Below are 21542 nucleotides of genomic sequence, written 5' to 3'. Positions count from 1 at the left end.
CCCCTAGTGCAAAGAAAGGTATACGGCTGCGAATCTACCATGGATAGAAGCTTCACTGGCACGAGGAGGAAGGTCATGGCGATAACAAAGGCGACGGGAAAGAAAACGGAGACACGAGGAACCAGGATCCGGCGGATATTGCATTTCCTCACGGTAGTCGTTTCTGCGGCCCTATATGCCGGTGTGGTTTTCTGTCTTTTCTGTCGTTCTCTCTCTCGTCTCTGTCTCTCTCTCTCTATTTCTCTTCTCTGATGGACAGGGGGCCTGTCTACTAAATTTACCTTCTATTCCCACGCTAGTCATCTCTGTAAGAAGACCAAATTCTCCGGATCCCTGCCGCTGTTTATACAGCTTCTCTTGCTCAACAATACCCAATCTGACCTTGATCCATCACGCGGGAACAAAAGGCCCTAGAATTCCGAGATAAACCCCCCTTTCCCCTCCACGTTACAACCGTTACCGTCGTCGGAGCCCCGCCCTGTTTAGTTGGAAGATCAAGGGCCTCCAGGCTGATCGACCATCGATTGACGAAGGTTAAGGACTGCGGGTGCCCCGTCGATGGTGGACTGTGGTGCTTGAACCAACTAAATGCCAGAGCGTTGCTAGCGTTCACGATACCTTCTATCGGCTAGAGTACAGTTTGTATGCCGGATGGTCAGGCATACCCTAGCGCTCCAGAAGTCATATTTGCTCTCCTTCATATTGCTTGCAAATCCCCGCTGATTACTTTGTCCTACCTGTGGTCCCATGCCTCTTTGTTCCATTCGATATTATCTTCCATCCCGATACCGCCGCTTGATCCTTCTATCCGCACAGTTATTCCACCTCTTGTTGAGCTAGCATGAAATTGCTCCTGACTGATTATCGATGCTGCAAAGTCTTCCATTCCTTTTGAAAAGAGACAGTAATCTTCTTTCTTTGCTCCAGTACATGGGGTTGCTTCAAGGAAAACTCTTCTTCCACAGTGGCGCTTTATACTCCGGTAGGTACTGCCGTTTCCGCTCTTGCTAACTCTTTGGAAATCATCAAAGGTGCCTCAAGCTGATGAAAATAAACCTAGTCCTAATATACTAGTAGCCGTCGCCAATCCCCTTCTACGTTTGTCTCGCACAGCGTCCTCAGTCGATACTGGCTCGACCTCGATTTCAGCAAACGATCGCGGAACCTGGAAAACTGGGATTCTATGCGAGCCCTCCTCTGTCGCCTCCAACGCATCGGAACCCAGCCTTCGATACGTTGCGAGGCGGATCCTCGTGGGACCCTTTGGGTGGGATGGATGGCGACAGCCATCAACGGAAACAGCATGATCCTTCCAGCTACCCAACGGTGCCTGGAATGGGGCGACAGCCAGTCCAACAAGCCCCAGACAGTTCGAGAGGCCCATACGGACAACCAGCCTTACTTCCTCCACGCGGAGAAGCTCCGGTTCGAGGACAGGGACAAGGCTCTGGCGTCTCAGCCTACACGGGCTATGGATACACAGATCAACAGTCATACAGTGCCTCATCGTTTCAGGGCGACTCACTGCATGGAGGGGGATTGCAATATCATCCAAGTTTCCATACAAGTCCTTCGCGCCAGCAGCAAACTGCACAACAGCATGGGCAACAGCAAGATCGCCAGCATCAGCCACCACTGCCTCTACCGCCGCCGCAACCGCAACCGCAATCGCAACAGCAACAGTTCTCACAGTATGGCAGTAATATGGCCTATGGCCTCAGTCAGCAGGGTCAGACACAGACACCATATGAAGTTGTTCCACAATACCAACCACGGCAGTCTGCAGCTCTCGAGGCCTTGTCGTCGCAACTTGGAGTTCCACCGTATTTTTCACCGGGTGGGCCAACAGGAACCCAAGTTCCTGCCGTTCTTCCGCAATACTTAACTCCCCAGGTGCAGCCATCTTCATATTCCCAGGGTATGGTCGATCGATCTAGCACTGCACAGTCATTCCCAGTAGCCATGGCGGAACTTAACACTACGGAGACCACCGATCGCTTGGGGCAGCAAGAACAAAGCCAAGAAGCGGCCAGTTCTGATGACGCATATAGTCAATACCAACAGGCTTTAAGAATGGCATTCGATCATACTCGAGCAGGGAGACTGGTGGATGCAAGCCAATCACTTCTAGAAATCTCTGAGTGGCTGGTTTGCAATTCGCGGGAGCTAGGTGTGTATTTCCTATACTCGTCTTTTCCCTCCTCTGCACGCTAGTTTCCGCTAAACGAGAAGATAGAGCTGACCCGTTTCTAGGAATTTTGCGTGATGACCAAGAGCTTCATGCCGGCAGACTTAAGCTCTGGGATGAGTTTAATCTCTGCTGGCTCTCGCTTTTCCAGAAGCAGAAGGACATAACACAAGCTCTCCTGCAGTCCGGTGAACGGCAACCACATCCTAGTATGCTCACCCTGGATATGCTGGACAAAATGGGAAAAGAACTTATACGTCTCTGTGACAAGATGGAGCCGCATGGCCTCGTTGACTACCAAATGGGCATATGGGAGGAAGAAATCCTGTCTGGTAAGCCACAGAAACACGCATCGATTCAGAAAATCCTCAGCTAACCTTATCCCCAAGTTCTGGGCCAGTGTCTCGACTTATTGGAAGGCCGAAGCGTGGCTGAGCAAGGCCGGAGATGATAGGACAAGAAGTGCTGACGAGAACTAATAAGCTCTACCTGAGAGACTACCATAAATTCCGTTCTTGATGCCGAACTATCGCCTTTTCGACACAGCCCCCTGACAGTTACCCATAGCGTCATCAACAACACGAACTGAATATCTGCTGTTACTCAGGAAGGTTTCCGCAAGTTCATTCCTACATTCAAACAGCGCTCGAACACGAAGCAAGTTTCAAGGAGTTGCACGGTCACCACGCTGCTTTAACGGGTTGATAACCGCATTGGATACTACGCATAATTCCACACGACGATTGCGACCTATCTATCTGGTCCACCAGTTGCCGGCAACACACTAATGTCAGGAGGGCTGTGCCCAAGAAAATGAAATGACTATTTCTGACTAATATTGGCTCTGCGGCCGGTAATCTCCAAGGAAACATTTGGGGTGAATATGGAGTTCAGCTTTGTAATGATAATGCATATGGGTCACATCATTTGGTTGGCGCACAGTGCATACAATTTTAGACATAGATTTCGATGTGGTTTACATTTTCTTTTCTTTTTTTTCTTTTTCCTTTTTTTTGTTGGGTTCAGGGCGTGTATGGGGATATGCATGGTGGTGGACCACTGGGGAAACCGGGAGCAGCTCGCGGTATCGAGGCACTAAGGCTACAGGCATTGGGAATTCTTTGGGATGATTGCTTTTTGGATCACCGGTTGCTTATGATAACTTGTCTATTGATCTCTTCTCTTCTTATTGGATTCGTCAGATCGCTCATGCTATTTCCTTTGTCCAACTCAACATATCTTTTTCTTGCAACAAAGTCGCCTGTTTCGCAAGTATCCTATTTTGGGCGTTCTCTATTATTACGCGAGCACAAATCCCTCGCTGGATTTTCTTCAAGAGAACAATATGTTTCAACGGCCATACCTCTCACGGGGTAGATCAACAACGCCGTGGCTTGGTTAGTTGACATGTCATCGTCTGCCTTGTCGGGCAGACAAAGACTGCTAGTTTCATCTCATTTCTCCCCTTGCCGCGCAGGATATGACAAAATATTTGGACTGTTGGATTTCTCAAAAGCCAGCTCCGCTGTCCTCGAAACAAACATCGTCCCAACTAGGAGGAATAACTCTTGCCCCTATCGACTAGCATTATGATTTGCTGTTGTCCTATTCTAGACATGTTCTTATTTTTCCCATATCATTGTTCTCTACTATCTGGCATCCACATGTTACCGCATATATACCCAGCAATTTTCAGTTTTTGCATTGTATATGTGATTCTACAAGTGTCTTTGATGGCCAGCTCCAGGCTCTTTTTCATTTGCTGACTGCAACAAGCTACGATGGGACAATGTAGTTGATAAGGAGTGGCTCTCCAACATGGAAAATTTGAAGATTGACCAGTTGGGATGTTACTTGGTGCTTTGCTTCCCGTCATGATATACATACAAATGGCCATACACCAGTGATCTTCCAAGGAAGCTTAGCCGCACATTGGCTTCTAACATTGTATCCTCGGTGACTCTCATACCACTGCAACTGCATGAACACCTATTCAAGGCTTTTCTCGATTCATGGACTAGCGTTTTGGTTGCAGCCATACTACCATTCTGGCTAAACGAGTAACGCAAAAACCCGCTTGTTGGGGTCTTTTCTACGGAAGTGAGATGCTGATTCTCAGACGTGTTTGGAATCCGCATCTTCTTTCCCGAGGATGCGCAATCCAGTTACACATTAATTGACTACACTTTTCCTGCAGCATGCAATGAGGAACGTTAGCCACAGAAGTAAGGAACGAAAAGAAGCAGGGGGGAACAATAGCATGAACGACCGCTGCCGTGAGCCTATCCCAGACCTCGCAGATCGAAACCCCTGTCTAATACATGGGCAGCCAAGACCTACTGCAGCGCTATTCCAACTATTACTCGATTACATACAACTATTGTAATTCCAACTTTAACATGAATCGAATACTTCTTTTGCGTACATATGCGCAGCAAGCGCCGGAGAAAAGTCACGTCGCACTTCTTCCTCGTCTTTAAAAAATTCTTCCATCGTATGCGAAAAATAAACACCACCCATTTAATGACTCCATTGTCGAAGTTCCCAATAGCCACTTTGATTTAATCTTCTAATCGGGCCATAGATCCGGCGGAGTCTGGAACCGGATCCTCGAAGTCCGACATGACAATAATAGAGCAACTTGCGTGGGACTGCAGCTTACTCCTATTTTGGAGGGCTAGTGTCTTATTCAATAGTTTTGCCTAGGTAGATGGAAAAGGATCACATGTGCGTTTGCCGTTTATAGCGGATTCCCTTCTTATTCACAGAAGTGGTTTCAAATAGTAGATATTCGAGATATACAGAGGATGCTGATGATTTACTCTTAAAAGAAAAGCTGTTTCTGGTATATTATTCACAGCCCGGTCGCTTCTTCAAAATCCCAATTGACGCTCTTCGGAATAATTCCGCCCTCTTATTTTCTCTTCTGGTTAGCCTAAAGCTTCTAACTATTAATATTAATATTTCCCGGGGATTTTGATTGATAGCTAGAATGGAATCGAACCTGATAGGCCAGCGGAAGATTGAACGGATGACTAAAAATCATTATCCCGCGGGGGTCATTTTATCTCCCCAATAATGAGTCTCTGGCGTGACTCAATTGATAGCCTAGGTAGATAACTAACTAATTATCTAATTCTAAACAAAGGCTTTTTCTTTTCTTTTTTAGAAAGGAGAAATGGCAAGTTCAGATCTCTGATTATAATAATTAAACCTATTAAGCGACATATTATCCTTCACCCTTCTTTTTTTATTCTTCTCTTATTTTCTATTTTCATTTCCCCTCTTATACGACGCACGCATTATACAAAAAGTCCAATATACAACTAGGTACCTCACAATGTCCCAACAACAACCTCCATCCATCATCGTCCTCGGCGGCGGCGTAACCGGTCTCACAGTCGCTTCTGAATTCCTCCACATCTACCCCTCTTCCAAAATCACCATCGTAGCAAAACACCTTCCTGGCGACATCTCATTTGCGGAATACGCCTCCCCGCAAGCGGGGGCCAATTGGGCTAGTTTCGAAGAAAACCTAGGTCAATATGCGACGTATGACCGCGTCGCGTTCGAGAGGTTTCTTCGCATCGCGGACGAGTATCCCGAGAGTAGTGGGGTGAAGAGGTTTCCGATGCGGTTTGTGTTTGATGAGGAGAAGGACGAGGTGAAGAGGTTGTGGTATGTGGATTTGGTGGGTGGTGTGAAAGTGATTGGGTCTGGTGAGGAGGGGGAGAAGTTGCCGGATGGAGCGAGGTCGGCGGTGGATTTGACGACGTTTATGATTAATCCGGTGGTGTATTTGGTTTGGTGAGTCTTTTTTTCTCCTTTTTGCGTATTTTGCTATGTATGATTCTGTTGGGTACATGCTTGAGATATTTTTATGCTGGGGGGTGCGAATCATATACAGTTGCAAGTATATGAATATGAATAGAATGCTGACTCTAAATCCTAGGCTCCAGACACGCCTTCTCAAAAAAGGCGTCCAATTCATCAAGAGAGCCTACAGTCACATCGATCATGTATTCGATGACTTCCCAGACGCCGCTGCCGTCTTCAACTGCACTGCTCTCGGGGCTCGAAATCTCGGCGGTGTAGAAGACAAGGACGTCTATCCTGCCAAAGTACGTATACGTATTCCCACCCCATCATCCCATTTACCTATCCTAATGGATTAAAATCAACAATATATCCTAACTCCTAACTTAATTAAACCAGGGTCAAACCATCTTAATCGCAGAGCCCAAAACTCCCATTCAGAAAATGTATATTTGGGATACTTCGAGATTCGGAAATAACGAATTCTCCCATGTCTTCCCACGTCCTCTGGGCGGAGGGATTATTATCGGTGGTGTCAAGATAGATGGTGACTGGGATGATAAGCCGGATATGGCTCGTGCGGAGAGGATCAAGGAACGAGCTTGTCAGCTGTGTCCGGAGTTGGGAAGGCCAGACCAATTGCAGGTTCTTAGTCATAATGTTGGGTTGAGACGTAAGATTATAACTAGCACCTCATACCGTGTTTGGAGTTTCTGGAAGCTGATTGATATTGGATTTTAGCGGCGAGAAAGGGCGGTGCTCGTGTCCAGGTTGAGACTCGAAAGGGTAAGATTCTGGTACATAACTATGGAGCTGGAGGGGCAGGTTATCAGTCTTCATGGTGAGTGTAGCGTTTGCATTACTGCTTATTTGAGTTACGAAGAGCTAAGGATATGAAAATAGGGGCACCGCTGCACATGCTGTGGAGCTTTTCTCGCAGCAGTATGCGTCTCGACACTCAAAACTATGACGAATCCAAGGTTCTTGCAGCTGCTAATCTCTTGTGTTGATAATGTTGTGTCTAAAAATACCCACTCTGTAGCCAAGTACATCACTGCTATGATCCTGGAACATAGAAGGTGGGTCTATGTATATGTTGATGGACCTAAATAAGAAGTCCTCAGACGCGATAAATCATGACATGTAGCTTCGCTGAATCGAATATTATCCCCAATAGCGGATCTCACAGCAGGTACAGCAGGCCCGTTCTATCTGAAATACGACCTCTCAATAGAGCAAAACTCATTGGAATAAAAAAGTATCGACTCGCCAGTCGAGTATATTGTCTTGTTTGTGAGCAGATATCTGAAAGCTATCACGGCGAGAACCAGATCCAAGAACCAACAGGCCCGGCACATAAAAACAGTTCGAAAAGGGCGGAGTATGTCGAGGGACGCAGCACAATCACCAATGCGGAAGGTCATTCGCAATTCATCATTTAGCCGGAGAGACAACAGCAGGGACAACGCCTTTTATAAATGTAAAACTACAGGAGAGCCGTCGCTGATCATCAAATGTCGCGTAAGAAGGGCGAAGAGGTTGGAAGTATGCACAAGGAAAACAACAAGCGGTTCGTGAGGGGTAGTTGTAGTATGGATCGCCTAGATATGGTCTGCAAATAAGGGTTAGTGAGGATTCCTTAAAGTAGGGGGAAGAATGCGGTGAACAATCAACCCTCAGGGAGGGTTATAGCATCCGAGGGACAACATACTCAACGTCATACTCATGCTGACATCCGTATTTTCAACCATGTCGGTAAACTCTTCAAAGCTGATCTTGCCGTCCTTGTCCTTGTCCGCCTCCATGATAGTCTTGTCGACGATCTGCTGGAGTTGCACGTCCTTCAGATTGCTTCCAACCATCATCTTCAAGACGATAAACAGTTCTCCATTTGATATATATCCGTCCCGGTCGATATCATAGACCTTAAAAGCGAACCGCAACTTCTCTTCCTTGTTACCCTTGGAGCTGAAAGCTGACAGACCGGACACGAATTCTTGGAAGTCAACATCGCCACCGCCATCTTCATCGAAGATCGCGATCATCCTGGAACGACGAAAAGATCGCCTGTAAGTATATGATCGGTCGCACTCATGTTGGATCATAAGCATACCTGGTCGCAAGCGGGTTGGACGAAACTTGGGGAAGCGACAGAAACTCTTCCCGCTCAATAGTACCGGAGTTATCCTGCAAGCTTATCAGGTCCTCTGCGCATCTATTGTGCCACATCCAAAGTAACGCACCTTATCCAGCTTCATGAACCGCTTTCGTAGCCGGTCCACTTCATCTCTGTCGACTGTGGCGGATTAGTGAAACGTGAATGAAACGAGCAGGCTATACAGCAACTCTGGAATAGAATCCAAAGGGCAACGTACAATTTGAACCAGATACGATGTTTTCTAGGACTTGAGAAGCACCGACGGACCCTCGTCTCCGCGCACCGTGGATGGCTGCACTGTTGGGCTCGTTGAGGGAATCCATGACTGCAGATGCGAGGCGGGATAAGAAACTCGAAACTCAGGCAGAAACAAATATACTACTGCCACCTCCAAAGAAGAGAACCTTGACACACACAGAATCCCAGAGAGCAGTCGTGGGTGGGAAGGTCTGGGCGTTGGATGTTGCGGAGAAAGGGCGGAGACCGCGACTTCAGAAAGCTGGAGAGGTCAGGCATGCCAAGCCGCAGGGCAGCCCAGGAATCTGATATCGGCCAGCCCCGCACTAACCCGGAACGGGCAGGCAAGCGAGCCCCTGAGGCCGTGCGCTCGTCCAAAACAGGCCACGGCTTAGTGACATCGCAACGTCAACTCACCAAACCGCCCTGTCGCCACGAGATTACAGCCGTCGATATCCCCCACCCCACGCCCGATATTCATCAAGAAAATACGACTACGCGATCTCCCATGACCAGGGCTTTCGTTTGATACCAATATTTGGGCACTTTTCCCATGGTCCTTCTCCTACTCGCGCCCCTAAAATCGTATGACTAGGTACGGGGGAATGGGGAGGACGCGCCCGAAGAAGCTCACTCCCAAGGCCTCTATTCCCATCGTAAGGGAACAAGAGATCGACATTGTCGACGATGAGGTCCAGAGCACTCTTCAGCAGATTGAAACCGGTGTTGAGAAGGCGGAGGAGTCGGTGAGTCCCATCCCTATCTAATTTTAGTCCACGTCTGCATAAGATCACGTGATATTATCCCAACGACATGTCATGGATAAAAATTTTCATGTATACCAAAATGGCCACAAAACAACGTCGCTGACCGCTGAAATGAATAGGAATTCCATCTGCAAGCTGCGATAAATGCGGCAGCCCTTGGAAAGGTCAATGAGGCCCATATCCCTACCCCGGAGACCATCATCAGTTCCATCCAATATGACAAACTCTACCCCCCTACCTTCTCGCAACCTGCGACCTACATCCGCTTCTCCTCGACCGTCGAGGATTGTTGCGGATGTCCGTATAACATGGTTGAGGAAGATGACAAATTCTTCAAAGCATTGAACCAGAAGCTGGGTCCTGGCAACCAATGCTCGGAAGACCAATTCGAAGAAGTCATGAACTTCTTCGAAGAGACAGCGCAAACAAAACAGCCGTTTGCTGCTGTAGATAATCCTCCAGTGCTGGCGTACTCAGAGATGGAAGACTCCTTTGACGCAGCCGTAGAAGACAGTGTAAGGCGATTCGCCAAGGACATATATGAACATTGGAAGGACAGGAGGACGAAGGCTGGCAACAGGCCATTGCAGCCGACTCTCAAGGTAAGCCATTCCCGGATACCTTCTTGAAGAAACAGTGCTTACGATCGCAGTTCGAGACCGGTCAGGATACGGACGATGCCGACCCATACGTGTGTTTCCGTAGACGCGAGGTTCGCCAGATTCGCAAGACCCGCGGTAGAGATGCGCAGAGCGCCGAGAAACTGAGGAGACTCAGGAAGGAGCTCGAAGATGCCCGGCAGATGGTTGCAATGGTGCGGCAGCGTGAATTGGCCAGGAAAGAGATGCTCAGCATCGAGAAGCAAATCTTCATGCAGCGATCGGAGGTCAAGGAGATGAAGAGGAAGCTTGGCATCAAGGACGATGATGAAGATCTCATCAACCAGAAGGTAGGAGCAAACTCGGCTGTCACTGCACATTCAATTGCTAATATCCGGCAGCCAAAGAAGAAACCGGTGGATGTGCCCACAATCCAGCGGCCAGTCCCGACCCAGCTCCGTGTCCCGCAAAGGCCCGGCACGCAAGCTGCAGAAGATTTGCAACTCCTCGAAGATGTGCAGTCTGAGAAGGAGAACGAGATTCTGCGTGATATCAAGCAGAATCTGGCTAAGCACATTAAGTGGAACGAAGGATATGTGGATGCGACGAGAGCACCGCTTTCGCCGTCTCCAGATAGGACCTTCGAGGCCGGTTTCCGGCCAGCTATTACCACTCAATTGCCGACACCACCATCTTCAGAGTCCTCTGAAGATATCAATGACTCACCCATGGTGGACCATGCGGCGGTCTATTTCAATAAATTCGCTCCTCATGCCATGGATGTGGACGGGGACACCAGCCGGATACCTTCCTTTAGGAGGCGTATTGGGCGTGGTGGTCGGTTGATGATTGACCGTCGAAACCTCGCCTCACGCAGTAGAGTGGAAATGGATCCACTAATAGCCGATCGATTCAAGTATGATCAGGATGATTCGGATGAAGAAATCGTCTATGAGGCGGATAAATATGACATCCAAATCATGCAGCATCGAGCGATCATGGCGGCAAAGGCACGCGACCAAGTTGCAGCAGCGGCCCAGGCACATGCTCAAGCGCAGGCAGCACAAGCTCAAGCCCAGGCTCAAGCGCAACGGCGATTGCAGGCCGATCAGGTTGCGACCAACAACCACGGGCCACCTGGCGTGGGACACACAATGGGTTCAAATCCTGGACCTGGAGCGGTTACCGCCAGTCCAGCGACATGAACATCTCTTCTTCCATCACTCTTCTCGTGCATTTGGCGGGCGTTTTACCTTATCCACATATCCCATCTTGCCGTATATTCGCGAATGTCGTTGTATTCGCGAGCTCTCCCATCCGACATGGTCTGGGTTCGCTACCTTTTTTTTATCCTCCCTCCTTCACCCTCACCTTCACCTTCTTCCCTGACTTCTCCCTTCATATCTGGCTCAGCCTGAAAAAGCAGTGAAGCATCGGAGTCAGGTTAATGTTGCGTTATTTATCATGACATGACTGGAACCTTTTGAATGTTAGTGTACATAGTTCCCCCTTTTCAGAGTGGTCTACTAGAGACCAGTGTATGAGTACCGAGCAATGAGGTCAGCGAATCGAGATTAATATCAATCCAAAAAGCCACAATAAACTTTTCTTCGAGTTTTGGTAGCAGTCATCCTGGGGCTGTGGAACTTCAGGTCCTCAGGGATTTCGCTTGTCTCGATTGTTCCAGGCTATTATCGGCGCTGCGCTTCGCTCCCTGACCAGCGTTGTTCGCGATGAAATCCGAAAACATAGCTGAAAGTCGCTGCAGAATCTCCTTCTCTCCTATCCTGACCTCAACGGCCATTTTCTGACGACGAGGCGAACCTTCTAGTGGTCCTGAGGTCTCAGCCTGCTTCAATCCCGCGAGAATCTGCTGGTCCTGCTCGAGTGTCGTAGCATATTGGCTTTGTCTTTTTTGAACAGCCTTCTGTAGAAGAATCGCCTCCGGAGCGTTCAGCACAGGCTTTGGCGGCTTGTTCTTAGACTGCTGTTGAAGCAACTGCTCTGGGGTTAGAGTCAACGTCTTCGCCAGCGCCAAGAGCTCGTCCGGGAGTATGTCTGTCAGTGAGTCCTCAGCAGATGGCCTGGGAATGATATAGCCGTCATCAAGAAGTTCGAGATCTTCCAGTAGCTTGAGCTGTGGGGGAGTAAGTATAGAATAGATAATTTAGGAGACAGAGAGTCAACGCACCTGTGGCTGCGCATCGGGATCCGCACTTGCGAGCCCCGCCACACTACAGATGACGTCTAGCGGCAATTCAACCACGTCGTAAGGGGCATAGTTTTCAGTAACATATCCATATCTTCTCAGCAAGTCCGATCTAGGAATCTGCCCATAGTCGTTGAAGATCTCCTCCCCTTGATGGATGGGCTTGATCGCCTTCATGACAAGGAACCCTTCCTCCTGGAAAAGCCGGGCCTGAAGAAAAAGGAATATTAATCTAATGCGCTCCCGAGGAGTGAGACATGGTAATACATACGTTATTTCTGTCTGCATCCGCATTGAGGAGATCAGCCAGGGGGACCATGCCTTTGGGCAATTCATCCTCCTCATCTGTGACATAGCCATCTTCACCGTCATCTTCTTCATCCTCGGGCTTTTCAATGTCAAACGCATAGGCCATAATGAGTGATCCCATCATATGTGCGAGTTCCAAAAGGACTCGTTCGCCGTCTGGGCCGTTGTAGGATGGGATACCAGCGACTGGAGGGAACAGAGTGGGGTTGGCACGAACGATTGGTGCGATCATCTCGAGAATTGACTCTTCCGCACCCTGCTTCCCAATTTTATCCACGACAGCACTGGCTTGTAGTTCAGCAAGTTCAGACTCAGACCAGAACATTAAAGTGTCGAATCTGGTGGGTAAGACTCTGAAGTAAGCAGACCAGGCGGACCTTTCGCCCAGGAGGTACTCGTGGATCATCACCAGCATCAAAGACAGCCATGGGCCTAGATTTTCGAATTCTTCCTTCTGAGGCAGCTGGTCCTTGAGATTGGAATTCTGGACGGTCAGGACAATAGTGCGGGGGATTGCAAATAGTTCCTCGCCATCTGAGATTTCGGTTCTGGCAACTAGTACGAACCGGGGGGCAACAGGTCAGAAACGATTCGTAAATTTTCATCACGAAGACAAAACAAAATCACGAACAAAATGACATTGAGGCACATACCGACTCCCCTCCCAGCAGCCTGGCCCCTCAAATCAGTGACCTGGATTTTTGGGCTGATTCTAACGCCGGGCTTCTGGGACAGCCAAGCAAGAAACTCATCGGCCTGCCGCTGGAAGTTGTCGGCATCAGGAAAATGGACAGAGCTGGACATGGTGCAAATTATAAAGCTAAACGAGCGGACCACGGGGTCAGGCGAGTCCCAGACACCAGTCTCCGTGAAAACTAGAAGCACCAGAATCTAGTTTTGGGGGCACAGGAGGGGAAAAATGAACGATGGGCGTTTGGGAGGTGTGAGGAGTTGGTGTGGACCACATATAGATTAGTCCGTGCTCCGTCGGATAAACCTCTCGCGGATCTGCCGCGCAGCCGCCAATCGATAACGCCGTAGATAGCAATCTGTGAAAAGAAATCGTCCTGCTCGTTTCGGATGCAATGCAGCCTCGTCTGTTGACCCGATCAGCTTGTGCTTCTGGATGAGAGAACCCTGACCCTCATGATTGCCATCGGTCTCGAGGGCTCGGCCAACAAGCTGGGCGTTGGCCTCATCTTGCATCCTGATAATGGCGGCCCCGCGCAGGTGCTCTCCAATATCCGTCACACGTACGTTTCCCCTCCCGGAGAGGGTTTTCTACCAAAGGATACCGCTCGACACCACCGGGCATGGGTGGTCAGACTGGTCAAGCAGGCAATCAAGCAGGCTGGAGTGAGCATCGACGATGTCGACTGCATTTGCTACACCAAAGGGCCCGGCATGGGTGCCCCGCTCCAAAGTGTCGCTGTGGCGGCTAGAATGCTCAGTCTGCTGTGGGGGAAGGAATTAGTCGGAGTGAACCATTGTGTTGGCCGTATGTATATCCCAGTTAGCTATCTTTAAATCTACTATGTCTTTTTTTTTTGATCTATATACCTATCATCATGCATCAGCAATACTACTACTTATAATTGGAGAATTCGCAATCTAACTATTGAGCAGACATCGAGATGGGACGGCTCATCACCGGCGCCCCGAACCCAATTGTCCTTTATGTCTCTGGAGGTAACACCCAGGTGATTGCCTACAGTTCCCAGCGTTATCGGATCTTTGGTGAGACGCTGGACATTGCGGTGGGTAACTGCCTGGATCGGTTCGCACGCACATTACACATCTCCAACGACCCCGCGCCGGGGTATAACATCGAGCAACTGGCCAAGAAGGGCAAGCGACTCGTTGATCTACCATATGCCGTCAAGGGCATGGACTGCTCGTTCTCTGGTATCTTAGCGGCTGTCGATGCATTGGCAGCAAGTTGGGGACTAGCCGGAGAGGAGAAGGAAGGCGAGAAAATCCCTACTATAGACGCGGAGGGAAACCCGCTCCCGACGCGCGCAGATCTCTGCTTCTCTCTCCAGGAAACCATTTTCGCAATGCTGGTTGAAATCACAGAACGTGCCATGGCGCATGTGGGGTCGAAGGAAGTTCTCATTGTCGGTGGTGTCGGTTCCAACGAGCGTCTACAGGAAATGATGGGCACTATGGCCCGAGACCGTGGTGGTAGTGTTTATGCCACAGATGAACGCTTCTGTATCGATAACGGCATCATGATCGCGCAAGCTGGTATACTCGCCTATAAGACGGGCTTCCGCACGGCCCTCGAAGACTCGACGTGCACGCAGCGATTCCGGACTGATGATGTTTTCGTGAAGTGGAGAGAAGATTAGTATCTATTCTCTCTCTCTCTCTCTCAACTATTACGATATTTGTTCTTTTGAAGATCTAATTAAGGTACTACTATGCACCTAAAAAGCTTCTGATATTTTACGTTCTGGACGGTGAGGGTCTCAGTCTTGTCTTTTTCGTATACATAGATAAATGGAATTCTCGGATGAGATATGATCCAAAAAAGCAATCACAACATGCTATTGACTACAGAGTCGTACATCAACTTAAATTGCCTAATCTGGTTATTCTTCGATAGCTTGGACAAAGGACTACACTTGGATTTATTCCATTTCTTCCAAGGACCATATCATGAAAGCCTTGGTTTGTAGCAAGGTTATTCTAACATAACAAACATGACCCATCTCACCGGCAACAATAGTCGGTCCGAACGTTAACATGGTTAGAGAGGCGCTATGCTGTGATCATACATAAAGCACGCGTCCCGTTCTTTTTATTGGCTTAATCGAGCCAATGGCCAAGGGAAGCTGCTTGAGCGGCTCAGTGTCGGTTGAATCGATTAAAATGAGATAAAAAAGTAAGATAAAAAGGGAAGAGATGGATGGCACAATGACATCAGAGAAGAATGTGATATTCTGTGCTACATGGCGCTCGTTTCTCATTACTGACCCGTGATATCCCCGGTAGGTTTGTACAATATCGTCGTTACGTACTGCAAGAAGCGCATAAGCGAAGATCATTACACGAAAGTTCATTGGAGTTCTCACCTTTCGTTTGTATCTCGTCGTGACACTCGTGGCCAACACACCGTTCTTGATGCTACTGGTTGCCAAGTGGTTCAGGACAGTGTGATTGGGATAGTTCAGCACACTATTGTCGTCTTTCATAGGTGTCGTGCCGTTCAAAATAGATTTGCCCAGAAACAAGGGCAGGACTGGTGGTGCGGAAGAGTCCGAGATGACATTCGCCGCTTGCTGATATGCATCATTGTCCTCTTCCTGGTCGATATCGGCTAGGAACTGGGGGACAATATTGCGGAAGTCTCCAGGAGGGATCTCCTCTTCCGGTTCCTCCTTTTCCGCTTCATCTTCGACGGCATCGCCCGCCGGACCAGTACCGATGATCTCGGGGAGAACCTGCGGCGGATGCACTCCAGGTGGAATCGCGGACCTATTCGTCCGGTCGCTTTCCCGTCGTGGCCGCTGAACCTCATCTGCACTGACTTCGATATAGTTGACGAGGTGGTTAGTGAAATCCACCGCTGTCGGGAGGTCATCCGAAGCTCGCATATCGCCATCTACGATAAACTTGAGATGATGCGTGCCGGGGCGGAGGCTCAGGGTCGTGGTCAGCACTCCTGGATCAGTTTCACTGTATAGTACATCATCAGTTAACAGTCTATCAACCTCAAGGTCTGGGAAAGGCTTGTTTCTTCAGATGTAGCACGGGAATGCCAGATCGAGTGAGTTGCCTTGTTGGAGTATAGCGCATCATCTCTAATAGAAATATAGACAGGAGGACGGGTCGAAGCGTACCTCCTATGTACTCGGAACTTCTTCTCCCAGTTTACAAACGTTCCCGTCACATATACCTTCTCTCCAGGCCCACGCCACTCGATGGTTGTCGGGACGGCCTTTCCCACTCCGCTTATCGAATATTGATCATCATCGACGACCTCATCCTCATCGACAGCAGTGGTCCTATGTGATGTGGTCTGGCGAGTTAACGGTTCGTCTAGCGTGTCCCATGGAACAGATTCGATCTGGGGATCGGCTGGTGCTATTACCGGTGAGCCAGGCGTGGCAGTGGCATCGCCAATAGGCAGAGGGAGTCGAGGAGGGCGTTGAAGATGCGCAGAAGCGCCATAGTACGTATTCAATGGCGGCCCAGAGGGAGCTACACCTGGATCCCGTCTTGCGGAGGGGCGTGAGGGAACCTGAACAGGGTCGGAAGGATCCTGTTTTGGCACGCTCCGATGACGCTGTATCCTCTTGGAATCCGATCTCTCTGGCCTTCCGCCTTCATCGGGGATGTTGCGAGACTGCAGTCGTTGTTGTACAGGAGTTTGCGTGTTCGCTGCCGGATGTCCAGTTGCGCTATCTTTGGAGGCTGATGGATCCGCCGCAGCTGACTTCAGGCCATGATTTGACACCCGCCGATGTACTCGTCGGTCATTCCCAGGCACTGAGAGATTCTGGGCGGCCGAGTTGGAGGAGGCGCCAGTCGACGGCGTCTTTGAAGGATTATTGCCCATCTTTAGCGGGGAAGCTGAGGACAAGGGACAAGGCGGGGAAATGAATCCGGGGCAGATTGCGATGCCAGCATCAGAGCGCCGGCCGCGGGAGGCAGGGGAGGGAGAGAGGGACGGATGGTGAAAGAAGCGCGGCTTATCTCAATCGACAGAGAGCGCCCATCCAGGATCCCTGAAGCGTGAAGCTCAACGGCGATGACGATGTCGACGTCGACGACGAGAAGTCAGGCCATCATGTCCGCTTAGGGCTTAGGGCTGCCGGGCGGAGTCTGAACCTCCGCGCTTCTTGGCTTGCGATGAACTTCCCACTCGCCGTCCAGGATCATGGCTGGGAATTGTGATCTGGCCAGCTTTATCCTCGTCTAGTCTGATGTCCAAATCGATGCCGCTTACGAGACCGTCTCTGCTGATGCTAAATTAGAGCTTGTGCGACAGTCACTGGCGGTGGTCACGGTCTGCAAGCTAACTACCTATCTATGCTCTCGTTATCTAACTACTTGGGATCTTTACTTGTTTCTCGTGTTGTGCCATGATGGAGTGGCTCGAACTCGCATTGGCTATTCTTGTCTGTATCTTCTATCCCATTTTCTGGCTAGTTCGGAGTTTGGTCTCGCTTCTTGGAATACTCGCTACTCCATTCTTGCACATAGCGAGCAATGTTCTTCGGGTGGCCTTTCTACCGTTGAGGATTTTGTCTAGATTTGAGGTGAGTTCCTATTTATGCACTTCATCCTGATATTCTGGCCGTCTCTCCGATATTCACAGTTTAATCTGTCTGCACATTGGTCTTCCGCGGAGCCATGATCGAAGAGCTTATTTCTATATAGTCTATCTTCATATTCTTCGGTGTAGCCTCACTGATTGGAATAACCGCTGGCCTGGTCTTACACCTGACATCAAAACTGGTCGTGCGAGTCCTGCACTTGTCGCAGGAGCCCAGTCCCCCGACTCCGCACGTGCGGAAACATCCCAGGTCGTCGAAAGATCACCTCGATGAATTCGCCTCTGCACCAGGAAAAAGCCTGCCGTTTATAGAGGACACACAGTCTTCTGCTTACCCAGAAACAAGAGGAGCTCCGCCCTCAGACGCAGCTGCCAAGCTATCTGGCAACTATTATCCTCGGTGGTCCAAGGGCACAAGAGGACAATCAAGTCGCGGGCTCTTCTCTACCACGATTCTGGAGGAAGACGATGACTTTTCGGATGCCGATGATTTTGAACAATGAGCATTTTACTGGGCTAGGAGCCACCATTTTGGAAGCGCATATACCATATATATCATGCATTTCAGTTTCTGTCTTTCTGTCTTTTTCCTTTTTTTGATAGATGTTCTACTGGTTGTACTAAATACACGATACCCTTCAGAATCAGAATTATTTTGAAAGAGTTATTTCAGGCGTGGGAGCTGCTTGGATCAGCCATATGCAGTGTTACCTAAGACGTCGTATCACGTTAACCGAGGATAGATGCCCATAACTACCGGCCATCTTTGAATAAATTTGTGTGGGAGATATTCAGTGATTGCTATTACATTCATCCTCGAGGTCGTTACTCAGATGCAGAAACATCAAAAAGGTGATCTCGCATGAACTAATCACTTGCATGAGAAGCTTGCATCCCCAGATGTCCGAATGTCATTCTCGCGACACCATAGTTAGTTGCGTCCACGGGCCCTCCAGGGTGGAGTCTAGCGCGCAGTATCGACGGCCTGTTGGGAGTATGGTACTTTCTTCACAAATAATAGTCTACACATCCCATCGAAGCTCGCAAAAGTCTGCAGGCCGGAATATTAACTGCAGGGTTCAGTCGCACTAGGACTTAAGATTTCTTCAGCGAAGAAGGGATCCCTGGCTGGCTTGAGCCATGATCGCATTTTCCCGCGACGATCTCAGGGGTAGTTTTCGCTGGTGTCCAAGTTCATAAGTGATCTGCTCGTGGCCCCGATCTGGCAATTCTGATTCGCAGCACCATTAGAGCGCTTGTTACAGCCGTGGCGGTGGTTATACCGTTTCGTCTCCTCGTGCAGAGCAGCTTGAATTGCGCCCCTTCAGCTTGTTGCGCTTGATCTCTGGGTGGCGCCTCAGCCGCCCGTTACCTATTCTACCATTCTTCCGTGGTGAATACGATCGCTACAATCCCTCCAGACCTGAACCGTGAGCAGAGTACAGATCATCGATCCCTGCTTCGGGGCGAAGTTAGATCAAGCATTGTGGAGTAACTAGATCAAGCAGAGAATTCGGCAGCTTCAACTTTCAAGTCCACGGGCTCCAGTCCGACTCTACTCTAAGACTTTAGCGTCCTTCAACGGGCCCAGCTCATCCAAGGCTCATCAATCTCCTAGGGTGGAGACTTTTCTTACTACTTAACACGTCAAGACGGGACAATCCACCAGGCGATGCGGAGGTTCAAGCTGGAAAGTCGAGTAATTAGCCGTCATCATCCTTTTCTCATCACTTGGCCAGAACCGTGGGAACCGCTCCTCGTCTGCCGTCTCCCTTCCCGGAACGTCACCACTTTTCTTCGGTGCGCATCTCTGCTTATCAGCTGGAGCCTGACGTGCTCTGCGAGGAAAAGTCGTCGCAGGAGGATTCTCTAGCAGTAGGAGTACTGAACTTCGCAGTGGTCTTTATGGTTCGTATTGGCTGGGCTGTTGTGCAATCACATTTTGACCCCCTTGAGGCGGCGGTAGCTAAAGAGTCTCGACGAGTTTCAGGTTAGTGGAATGCGAACTGGCCGTGCAAGTCGCCTACGAAAAGTGTCAGTCTTCTAGCCAGCTTTCCTTCCATTTCCCGGTCGAAAACACTTGTCGAGATGATGGCGCGGTTGCCTACACGGCTGCGAACAGTCCTTGTCGCATTTATTCTGGCATCTATATTCTCTTGGTTCCTTTCGCGCCATCGTCATCTGTCGAATGTGAACGAGGTCAAATGGTCTGAGCTCCCCGCCTATGAAGCATCGGAAAGTCACGAAACCAAAGATGGCCTCAAGGATGAAATCAAGGATCAATCCAAACACGAGATCGAGCACAATGTTAGAGGGCACATGAAGTTCTGGCGGGAGTTCCAGCCGCTGTTGATGGAATACGCGCCCGACTGCGACTCCCCGCATAAATTGGGAACTGCGCCTGGAGTACGGTTCGATGCGAAGAATCCGGGAGAACGGCCAGAGCTCGTGGAGATGTTGGTGGACGATGTGATCAAGATGAGGACCGCCCATACAAATTTTGTCAACGCTATCAGGGACGGAGCACCCTCCCTGCACTATACACCGGGGACGCGGGGTCTGGTGTCGACTGCTGGAGGATCATATTTACCCGTTCTGGTCATATCTTTGCGCATGCTGCGAAAGACGGGGTCAAAATTGCCCATGGAGGTCTTCCTTGCCGATGCCGATGAGCATGAAGAGTACATCTGCGATGTCGTTCTTCCGTCCTTGAACGCGAAATGCGTGATATTATCGGAAATTCTGAGTGCAGCGCCTGAAGACATGCAAATCGAGAAGTACCAGTTCAAGCCTTTTGCCATGCTATTTTCGTCTTTTGAGGAGATATTGTTCTTGGATGCAGATGCCTTCCCGATCGACAAGCCCGAGGTACTATTTGACAACGAGCCTTTCCAATCGAAACACATGGTCACTTGGCCGGACTTCTGGGCTTCCTCCGCCTCGCCTCTGTTCTACGCCATCGCATCTCAGGAGATCCCACCAATGGATATTCGCCAGTCGACAGAGTCGGGAGAGGTGGTAGTGTCCAAGAAGACACATGCCCATACGCTTCTGCTCTGCACGTATTACAACTACTGGGGCCCGTCGCACTTCTACTCGTTGCTCTCTCAAGGTGCACCCGGTGAAGGCGATAAAGAAACTTTTCTGGCAGCGGCCACCGCAATGAACGAGCCATTTTATCAAGTCAGCGAACCCATCCGCGCCATCGGGCATCCCAGTAGTAACGGATTCGCCGGTTCTGCCATGGTTCAGTTCCATCCGCTCGAGGACTACCAGTTGACGCAGAAAGGAGAGTGGCGTGTCAACGGTTCCAAAGCGCCTTCTCCTAAGCCGTTCTTCATCCACGCCAATTTTCCTAAATTCAACCCGGCTACTGTATTCGATAAGCAGATGGTGAACCCGGCCTACGACGATGATGGAGGTTACACGCGTGCTTGGACAGACCCAGAAGACACGGTTAATGACTTCGGTCATGATGTGGAGCGGGAGTTCTGGAATGAGATCATGTGGACCGCATGTGAACTGGAGCATCGATTCCGAAGCTGGCGAAACGAGAAGGATGTGTGCTCGGATGTGAAGAAGTACTGGAAGGCAATCTTCGCTAACGGGAAAGACTCGGCTGTGTGAAAACCAATGGCCAAATATCTGAATTAACGCGACAAGTATAACTTGCACCTATAACCCTGGAAGCGGCGGGTACCTGCGACGTCCTGAGATCCCTGAATCCCATATACGAGAGGTTAAGGATCCCTGGACTACGCGCGTTTCCCATGGTCAGTTGTGGCAATACTCCGCAATACTCCGCAGCTACTATGGCTTTCTTCGAGACTGCGCTGCGCTATAAAGGGGCTGGTCCCTTTGGCTCTTTCTTGACCACTGCCCTTGCAGGAGTCAGGAATTCCCGGTGTTCACAAAGCGACACGAATTTACCCAGCAACCTCTTTCAAAAAGGGAAAATCATCCTCGGAATGACCA

The 21542-nt window shown here is 49.6% G+C and overlaps 9 protein-coding genes across 9 annotated transcripts; 6 read left to right on the top strand and 3 right to left on the bottom strand.

The window, feature by feature from the left end:
- Nucleotides 1-811: 811 nt before the first annotated feature.
- Nucleotides 812-2898, top strand: C8Q69DRAFT_73749 (hypothetical protein). The gene is made up of 4 exons (XM_028633976.1): nt 812-982; nt 1061-2170; nt 2254-2520; nt 2578-2898. The coding sequence occupies exons 2-4, from the start codon at nt 1273-1275 to the stop codon at nt 2637-2639; spliced, it is 1227 nt and encodes a 408-aa protein (XP_028482513.1). The 5' UTR covers nt 812-982; nt 1061-1272; the 3' UTR covers nt 2640-2898.
- Nucleotides 2899-5528: 2630 nt separating this feature from the next.
- Nucleotides 5529-6974, top strand: C8Q69DRAFT_509452 (putative D-amino acid oxidase; the record flags this gene model as incomplete). The annotated part of the gene is made up of 5 exons (XM_028633092.1): nt 5529-5995; nt 6141-6309; nt 6404-6677; nt 6746-6845; nt 6908-6974. The coding sequence occupies 5 exons, from the start codon at nt 5529-5531 to the stop codon at nt 6972-6974; spliced, it is 1077 nt and encodes a 358-aa protein (XP_028482512.1).
- Nucleotides 6975-7516: 542 nt separating this feature from the next.
- C8Q69DRAFT_73369 (calcineurin Ca2+-binding regulatory subunit CnaB) lies at nt 7517-8856 on the bottom strand. Its single transcript, XM_028633972.1, has 5 exons — nt 8380-8856; nt 8248-8300; nt 8118-8191; nt 7716-8050; nt 7517-7616 (listed from the first exon to the last, which is right to left on the bottom strand). Exons 1-5 carry the CDS (start codon nt 8483-8485, stop codon nt 7606-7608), a joined length of 579 nt encoding a protein of 192 aa, XP_028482511.1. The 5' UTR covers nt 8486-8856; the 3' UTR covers nt 7517-7605.
- On the top strand, nt 8848-11192 carry C8Q69DRAFT_73354 (enhancer of polycomb-like-domain-containing protein). Its single transcript, XM_028633970.1, has 4 exons — nt 8848-9145; nt 9286-9768; nt 9819-10115; nt 10167-11192. Exons 1-4 carry the CDS (start codon nt 8987-8989, stop codon nt 10968-10970), a joined length of 1743 nt encoding a protein of 580 aa, XP_028482510.1. The 5' UTR covers nt 8848-8986; the 3' UTR covers nt 10971-11192.
- Nucleotides 11193-11303: 111 nt separating this feature from the next.
- Nucleotides 11304-13274, bottom strand: C8Q69DRAFT_73409 (SET domain protein). The gene is made up of 4 exons (XM_028633974.1): nt 12937-13274; nt 12246-12838; nt 11957-12184; nt 11304-11902 (listed from the first exon to the last, which is right to left on the bottom strand). Exons 1-4 carry the CDS (start codon nt 13085-13087, stop codon nt 11414-11416), a joined length of 1461 nt encoding a protein of 486 aa, XP_028482509.1. The 5' UTR covers nt 13088-13274; the 3' UTR covers nt 11304-11413.
- Nucleotide 13275: 1 nt separating this feature from the next.
- C8Q69DRAFT_73741 (Gcp-like domain-containing protein) lies at nt 13276-15131 on the top strand. Its single transcript, XM_028633975.1, has 2 exons — nt 13276-13781; nt 13910-15131. The coding sequence occupies exons 1-2, from the start codon at nt 13430-13432 to the stop codon at nt 14632-14634; spliced, it is 1077 nt and encodes a 358-aa protein (XP_028482508.1). The 5' UTR covers nt 13276-13429; the 3' UTR covers nt 14635-15131.
- On the bottom strand, nt 15110-17110 carry C8Q69DRAFT_73404 (putative Snf1 kinase complex beta-subunit Gal83). The gene is made up of 3 exons (XM_028633973.1): nt 16129-17110; nt 15361-15964; nt 15110-15305 (listed from the first exon to the last, which is right to left on the bottom strand). The coding sequence occupies exons 1-3, from the start codon at nt 16845-16847 to the stop codon at nt 15255-15257; spliced, it is 1374 nt and encodes a 457-aa protein (XP_028482507.1). The 5' UTR covers nt 16848-17110; the 3' UTR covers nt 15110-15254.
- A 30-nt stretch (nt 17111-17140) lies between these two features.
- Nucleotides 17141-18409, top strand: C8Q69DRAFT_73362 (hypothetical protein). The gene is made up of 2 exons (XM_028633971.1): nt 17141-17550; nt 17672-18409. The coding sequence occupies exons 1-2, from the start codon at nt 17374-17376 to the stop codon at nt 18068-18070; spliced, it is 576 nt and encodes a 191-aa protein (XP_028482506.1). The 5' UTR covers nt 17141-17373; the 3' UTR covers nt 18071-18409.
- A 1249-nt stretch (nt 18410-19658) lies between these two features.
- Nucleotides 19659-21194, top strand: C8Q69DRAFT_488070 (putative alpha-1,2-mannosyltransferase; the record flags this gene model as incomplete). Its single annotated transcript, XM_028632034.1, has 2 exons — nt 19659-19757; nt 19845-21194. The coding sequence occupies 2 exons, from the start codon at nt 19659-19661 to the stop codon at nt 21192-21194; spliced, it is 1449 nt and encodes a 482-aa protein (XP_028482505.1).
- Nucleotides 21195-21542: the final 348 nt, after the last annotated feature.

This window comes from Paecilomyces variotii (genome assembly GCF_004022145.1).
Source record: "Paecilomyces variotii strain CBS 101075 chromosome Unknown C8Q69scaffold_11, whole genome shotgun sequence".
Classification (NCBI taxonomy): domain Eukaryota; kingdom Fungi; phylum Ascomycota; class Eurotiomycetes; order Eurotiales; family Thermoascaceae; genus Paecilomyces; species Paecilomyces variotii.
Note: the sequence above shows the minus strand (reverse complement) of the source record. Positions and strands in the feature narration are given on the sequence as shown.